Source organism: Sapajus apella, unplaced genomic scaffold (genome assembly GCF_009761245.1).
Source record: "Sapajus apella isolate SASKATOON/1434 unplaced genomic scaffold, GSC_monkey_1.0 scaffold96, whole genome shotgun sequence".
Classification (NCBI taxonomy): domain Eukaryota; kingdom Metazoa; phylum Chordata; class Mammalia; order Primates; family Cebidae; genus Sapajus; species Sapajus apella.
The window spans coordinates 199,487-206,366 of NW_022437036.1; the positions used below are offsets into that span (position 1 = coordinate 199,487).

Genomic DNA, 6,880 nt, shown 5'->3' on the forward strand with positions numbered 1-6,880 from the left:
CCCCCCCCGACGGCCTGGCGGGACCTCGGAGCGCGCGGGCCGGCGGCGGCGCGAGTGGCTCGGGAGCGCGGCTGGTGAGTGCGCGCGCGCGGCGCGGGGACGGCGGCCCTGCCCCTCCCTGCCCGGGCCCGGGGACCGAGCGGGGCGGGAGCCGCAGGAGGCGGCGCGCGGGCCTCGAACCCACGGGCTCCCGCCGCCAGGTCCACGTGGACCCTGGGCCGCAGTGGAACTGCAGCCCGGCCCCCGCGCGTGGGGGAGGGGGCGCTACGGCTGGGTTCCCCTTTTTCTGGAGCTCAAAGCCTGGGGAAGTGATTGCTCAAAGGTGGGGGCCGGAAGAACCCAGGTTTCCGCGTCTTCCTCCCCCCATCTGCCTGCTGAGGAGGGGCCGGGGCGGGACACCCTGTCCGCCCCAGCCCCCACCTCGCCGGATCTGGCCGCCACTCAGCCCCGCGAGCTGCAGGGAAGGTGCTGCGCCCCCGGCCCCAGCCCATCGGGGGCTCCTGGCGCTAGCCTCCCTCCAGAGCGCGGCAGGAGTCCCTCCTGCCGTCTGACTCGAGTCCCTGCTGCTGCAGTGCACGCCCCTTCGGCAGCCAGGGTGGGGCCCACACCCAACCTGGCCCCTCCTGCCCCCACCCCGCCTTTGGGTCGCTGGTGAGTAGGGCGCCTTGAGGTAGAGGTGGGGGCGTCAGAGGCTGGAGGAGGACACAGGCTCCCAAACTGGACCCTAAGAGCGGAGAGAGGAGCGCGGTGGGTGGGTCACCACCACTGTTTTAGAGGTGGGCTGGGGAGGGCTGGCCTTCCTTGGAGGGACCAGGCTAGGGTTCGCCCAAGCCAGATGGGGAGGGTGGCAGATGGGAAAGGCCATGGGCAGGAACAGAACTGAGAATGGAGCCCCTCTCAACCCCCCCTCAAAGGTTGTGACATTTTTTTCTGGGATTGTCACATTTTCTTATTCTTTTTTTGGACTGGGCAGGCTCTGGGACGTTCTTTTTCCTTCTGTGGAGCAAAGCAGCAGCCACTCCCAAGGGAGCCTCTATCCCCAGAGACCAGACGTGCCTCCTGTCCCGCCTCTCCCATCCCAGACTTGGGGGCCAAAGCCTGGGGGACTGGGGAAGGGGGATCCCCAGTACCAGGATGATGAGCAGGGGAACCCTAGTTGAGACTCTGTATCCCCCAGGAGAGAAGGGGAGTAGCCTGGGGACATAGGTGGTCCCAGTTGACCAGAGAAGGGTACAGGAAGCCAGGTCCAGGGATGGTGACCAGGTCCAGGGCCTGCAACTGGGAAGGAAGGGGTTGGCTCCCTCCTCTGCAGCAAACGAAGCCCCTGGCACCCTGGCCCTGCACCCCTAGACACATCCTCTCCTCTAGTTCAGAGCCGGGGTGGAGTTGTTAGCCCAGGAGGGACAGTATCCAGGGTGGGGGAGGACTCTGGGTGGGGACAGAGAGGAGGAAGAACTGCCGCCTGGGGAAGTCACAGCCCCGTCTGGTACAGCTACCAAACCTCAGGGTGCCACACCCCTTCCTTTCCCTAGAAACTTGACCCCTAAAAGGAAGCCCAGCTGCAGGGCTGCTTTTTGTCCCCTCATGTACTTGCTAGGAGCCGGTGGGACCAACAGTCTCAGAGGAAGGTGGGCAGGTGGTAAGGGGCTGAGGTCCCCTGCACCTGCTCCAGACTTGGGCCAGGGCAGTAGCCTCTGCATGCCCAGGCCCCGGGGCAGTGGGTGTCCTAAGAGTGCAGAACTCCAGCATTGTCTCCTCTGAGCTCCATTTGCACCCTGTCCCAAGAGAGGCCAAGAGAGGCCAACCAGACAGAAACAAGCACTCAACGGCCACAAGCTAGGGGGGGCACATCAGAGAGGGCGAAGAGTGAGACACTGAAGTTGAACCAAGTTGGAGCCTCCTGGCCAGGGAGGAGGCCGGCGGATGAGGAGGCCGGCGGTGTGCATGGAGGCCCAGAGGGCCCTACCCTGCGCAGAGGTGGGCGCGGCTGTTCACAACCACCTCCAGGGCAGATCGGCACCCTGTGCCATCACCCAAGGAGACTTGGGATTCGAAGTGGTATCTTGGGTAGCAAGAGGGCAACCCACGGCCTTGGCGTTCCTGGTGCACCTCCCTTGCAGACAGCGCAGCCAAACACCAGGAAGGACACACGCCATGCCACACCGCGCCTGTCAGCAACTCCGGGCTTTGACTGGGGAGCAGGGTTCCCCCGCCCACTGCCACCCCCACTTCCCTGGCTGGCGTGCCCTGCGGTAGGGCCTTGGTCCACAGCAGTTTCACAGCCTAGAGGTAGTGGGCAGGAAGGGCGGGAAGTCTTGGGTGGGAGACAGCAGGACCAAAGAACCATGTTTGGGGGGCACGTCCCTCAGCACCAGGGCCCTGCAACCCTTCCCATACCCTCAGGAGGTCCGGCCGTGAGTGCCACTTAAATCCTCAATGCCACAGGGCTAGCCTGCCGCCCTGGCTGAGACCTCCAGGGCCTATAGACAGACCTGGACTCTTGGGGGAGAGCTGCTCTGCCTCCTCCCCACCTGACACCCTAGAAACGAGTCTGGCCACCACCCTCATGCATCAGTTGGTAGCCCCAGATTCTCGGGGCCCCTTTGGGAGGGGCTGGGAGCCGGAAACCAAGAAAGAGGAACCCAGGCTTCCGGCTTCCCAGGGACTGAGCGGATGGGGTGTCCCGGAACCTCCTGTGGGGGCCCAGCCTGGGAGGAGGGGCCACAAGCTGCTGCAGTCCCCTCCTCCATGACCCTGGGCCCCCTCCCAGCCCTGCTGTAAGCTTAGAGTAGGTGTAGAAGCCCTCGGGAGAGCCGGGTCCAGAGGCAGGAGCAGGCCCAGCTAGGGAGACACCCTCAGGACCCCTCCTAAGGGACAGGTGGGGGCTGAGGTTTCTGGTTCTCAGTCGGAACCTTGGCACCTCTCCCCAGATCCCCAGGCTGTGGTGAGGGTCTGAGAGCTGGCACCACGGAGCCTGGGCAACCTCCTCTGCCCACCCATGCCCACCCCGCATGAGGCTGAGAAGCAGGTACGCCACCTCCCCTCTGCCTCTGCTCCCCTGGGGGAGATGGGGTGGGGCAACCTGAGGGGTCACAAGGAGTTGGGAGACCCCTGAACACCTGGGAGGCCAGAATGGTCATGTCCCTGGGAGCAGGGGCCACCCATGGGAGGGTAGGCAAAAGGTGGCGGGTCTGGTGGGTTCTGACCTGGAGGCTGAGGTAGCCCCATGTCCCCGCAGAGCACAGGGCCAGAGGAGGCGGACCGGCCCCCTTCAATGTCCAGCCATGATGCAGCCCCTCCAGCGGCCCCCAGCCGCAACCCTTGCTGCCTGTGCTGGTGCTGCTGCTGTAGCTGCTCCTGGTGAGTGGGGCCTGGGGTGCCCAGCTGGGGAGGGGCCAGGGGTATGGGGCCAAGGAGACCCAGGAGGGGTCCCAGTGGTGGCTTATGAGGCATCCCCTGAAGGCAGGATGTCCTTGCCACCTCGCAGCCAGCCCTGTCCTGTCCAGGGTCTGTGGGGCCCTGGTGATGAGTGGCCGGTGCCTGGGCCCCTGGGAGGTTCAGGGGGCTTGTGTATGGTTCTTGTGCCTGTCTTGCCAAGGGTGCATCCAGCTGCTGTGTACACGCATGCTTCCGTTCACACAGCATGTGCTTATCGATGCTGCTGTGGGCCAGCCCAGGCTGGGCCCTGGGTGCCTGTAGTGGAGTAAGACAGGCACAGGCCAGGTGTGGTGGCTCACGCCTGTAATCCCAGCACTCTGGGAAGCCGAGGCGGACAGATCACCTGAGGTCGGGAGTTCAAGACCAGTCTGGCCACCGTGGCGAAACCCCATCTTTACTAAAAATACAAAATTAGCCAGGCGTGGTGGTGGGCACCTGTAATCCCAGCTACTTGGGAGGCAGGAGAATTGCTTGAACCTGGGAAGCGGAGGTTGTGGTGAGCCGAAATTCTGCCATTTCACTTCTGCCGGGGCAAACAAGAGCGAAACTGTCTCAAGAAAAGAAAGAAAGAAAGAGGCACAGAACCCCCCAGACTGTGTGGGGTGGAGGGACTTTCGAGCAGAGACCCAAAGAGGGAACCACTGGCCCTGGGTGATGGCCAAGAGCTTCCCAGACAGCGTGAGCAGGGGTAAAAGAGCACAGGGTTGGAGGGGTGGTCTCTGGGCATTCCTGTGGGGGTGGGAGTGGGGCTCCCAAATGATAACAGATTTTCTAGGAGGGTAGGGGAGCTGGTGGATGTTTTCCTGCCTTGCAGAAGCCTGGCCCTACTCAGGCTTCAGGCCCTGGCTGATGAGGGGACAGTGCTTCAGGACCCACGTGGGGTCAGCTGACCCATGAGCAATGTGGGGGTGGGCGGGGGACAGTCAGGAGGGGGGTGGGAGGAGTCCAGGGGCCTCGTCCAGAGGAGTCAGGACGTCTGGGTACATGACGTCTGCCAGCCATCCAGGTGCCCTGGAGAGAGGTCAGCCGGGTGTGGATTTGGGTCCAGCCCTGACGGTGCTAGTAGCCAAGGCAGGGAAGAAGCTTCCCTTGAGAGAGCCAGGGGTCAGGCTCCAGGACCTGACTGGTGTGGACATGTGGGTTTGGGACCCTCACTCGCGTCAGCCGACAAGACACTGCCGGCACGCCAGACCTGCAGCGTGCGGCCCCATCAGAGGGACAGGGACGGGGGTCAAGATCAGGCCTAGGAGCAGGGTCCTGCCCAGTGGGCCAGGGATGGGGAGGAGCACCAGGAGCCAAAGGGTCCCTCCTGGAAGGCCAGAAAGTCCCAGCCACTGGGGCAGAGTCTGTTGCCTGGGCACTGTGGCAGGAACAGCAAACTGGACGGCATATTCCCTGGGGAACGGGGGGGGGGGGGGCCCGACAGGAAGCCCCGTGTGCCAGGGCAGTGCCGCTTCCTCCCTGCTCTAGGAACGAAGAGCGGCGGCGTGCATGGCAGGCCTCCCGGGAGAGCAAGCTGCAGCCCCTCCCCAGCTGTGAAGTGTGGTGAGTCCACCCGGCTGGTGTATGTGTGCTGGGGGGCCCAGGCCGGGAGACTCAGGCCTAACGCAGCCCGATGCTCACAGTGCCACACCAAGTCCTGAGGAGGTGCAGAGCTGGGCGCAGTCCTTTGACAAGCTGATGCACAGCCCAGCGGGACGCAGTGTGTTCCGGGCTTTCCTGCGGACGGAGTACAGCGAGGAGAACATGCTCTTCTGGCTGGCCTGCGAGGAGCTGAAGGCCGAGGCCAACCAGCATATGGTGGACGAGAAGGCGCGGCTCATCTACGAGGACTACGTGTCCATCCTGTCCCCCAGGGAGGTGCGCCGGCCGCCGGCACGGGCAGGGGGCAGCCTGCTCCGGCACCAGGTGGGGAAGGCCCCTCCCCAGCCCCCTGACCCCAGCGCCTTGTCCCGCAGGTCAGCCTGGACTCCCGCGTGCGGGAGGGCATCAACAAGAAGATGCAGGAGCCGTCGGCGCACACGTTCGACGACGCGCAGCTGCAGATATACACGCTCATGCACCGGGACTCCTACCCACGCTTCCTCAGCTCTCCCGCCTACCGGGCCCTGCTGCTGCAGGGACCCTCGAGGTCCTCCTCCGAGGCCTAGGCTGCCCGGCAGCACAGACCCCGCCGCCTCCCCTGGCAGATGCCGGGTTGCTGTCAGGGCGCCCGCCTGCAGGCCCCAGCCCTGGAGGCCGTCCTAGACCCAGTGGGGAGGGCTGTGTCTTCTGGCTCTGCCCACCGTCCCGAGCAGGAACTCCAGGGGCAGGGCGGGTCAGAAGCCCCCTCATCGCCCACAGCTGGCTGGCATGGTGCTCCTGGCTGGGGGCTCTTGTGTGGTGAGAGCAGGGTCCCCCCAGGAGGCATGCTGGACCCATGAGCCTCGTTGGGGCCCCCTCCCAGGCAGCTGATGGGCCCCAGACCAGCCTTTGGTGGATATAGAACCTCCGCGTTGTGTAGTTTGGTGACATAAGGAGACCTCCTACTTGAGCTGTCTGTACCCCAGAACCAAACCCAGAACCTCAGAACCAGATGTAGAACCTCAGAATCCTGCACTCAAGGTGCCAGGACCCAATTTCTGTTTTATACGTTCATGAACTTTAAACCTGGAAACATGTCCTTGATACGTGTTTTATCAAAAAAAAAAGGTTTCATATTTATCTCTATTCCTAATCCCCTCAAAATAGGATGTCTTATTATTGAAAATATTTTTTAAAGCAAAAGTCTCTCCTCATGTTTTTCCAAGTTTGGGGAGAGACGAGAATGAGGGGTGGTCCCACACTCAGGGCTGGGGAGTGTGTCCTTGTCCCAGGACAGGGGCTCCAGTGCCCCCCAGAGGGGAGACATCCTGTGTGCCTGCCCCACCTCCCACGCCCTGGGCTCCACCAGACCCCTCCTCAGAACAGGGGCCCCAGTGGGTAGTTGTGCTTCACCCTGCCCGGGGCATGGGCTCCACAACCTTGGCCTCAGCCTCCTTAGCAGTGACGTGGGGCTAGAACAGCATGACCCACAGCATCTCAGAAGTCAAGAGGCAGCAGGAGGGGCGGCCCAGGCCCGGCTGGACAGGGTCCGCAGAGGCAGGCTGGCTGGCTGGGGCAGGAGGGGTGGCTTGGTGCCTGGGACAGTGTCATCTTCGCCATCTCACAGGCACACCCCCACATTTCTGGGAAGGTAAGGGATTTGAAGCTGACTGGCTCAGGGCCCTGAGACCATAACTCCCGCAAGAACAGAGGCAGCAGCATGGAGACAGGCTGTCCTAACGTACCAGGAGCAGACCTGGGCCCTGAGCAGCCCATGCCTGAGGCAGCGGGGAGGACACTGCTCCACACAGGACGACAGGCTGTCAGCACGTACACGAGGTCCTCTCCCCCCGCCCTGGCACACACAGCCGCCCCGCAC

The 6,880-nt window shown here is 63.6% G+C and overlaps 1 protein-coding gene across 6 annotated transcripts; it reads left to right on the forward strand.

Annotated features, from left to right (window-relative positions):
• RGS19 (regulator of G protein signaling 19) lies at positions 1-6,204 on the forward strand. 6 transcript variants are annotated; one of them, XM_032256942.1, is made up of 6 exons: positions 1-74; positions 2,931-3,028; positions 3,239-3,360; positions 4,909-4,983; positions 5,064-5,298; positions 5,397-6,204. In XM_032256942.1, exons 2-6 carry the CDS (start codon positions 2,999-3,001, stop codon positions 5,586-5,588), a joined length of 654 nt encoding a protein of 217 aa, XP_032112833.1. In that variant the 5' UTR covers positions 1-74; positions 2,931-2,998; the 3' UTR covers positions 5,589-6,204. The 6 variants fall into 6 exon arrangements, with proteins under 6 accessions (XP_032112833.1, XP_032112835.1, XP_032112832.1 ...); XM_032256941.1 differs by lacking the exon at positions 1-74 and adding an exon at positions 108-776; XM_032256939.1 differs by lacking the exon at positions 1-74 and adding an exon at positions 108-651 and having other exon boundaries at positions 974-3,028.
• Positions 6,205-6,880: the final 676 nt, after the last annotated feature.

Bases quoted from the DNA above. Each gene is read 5' to 3' on its own strand.
- RGS19 (XM_032256942.1), top strand. From the start codon at position 2,999: ATGCCCACCCCGCATGAGGCTGAGAAGCAG. The intron at 3,029-3,238 runs GTACGCCACCTC...ATGTCCCCGCAG, and splicing joins CGCATGAGGCTGAGAAGCAG to AGCACAGGGCCAGAGGAGGC. The intron at 5,299-5,396 runs GTGCGCCGGCCG...CTTGTCCCGCAG, and splicing joins CCATCCTGTCCCCCAGGGAG to GTCAGCCTGGACTCCCGCGT.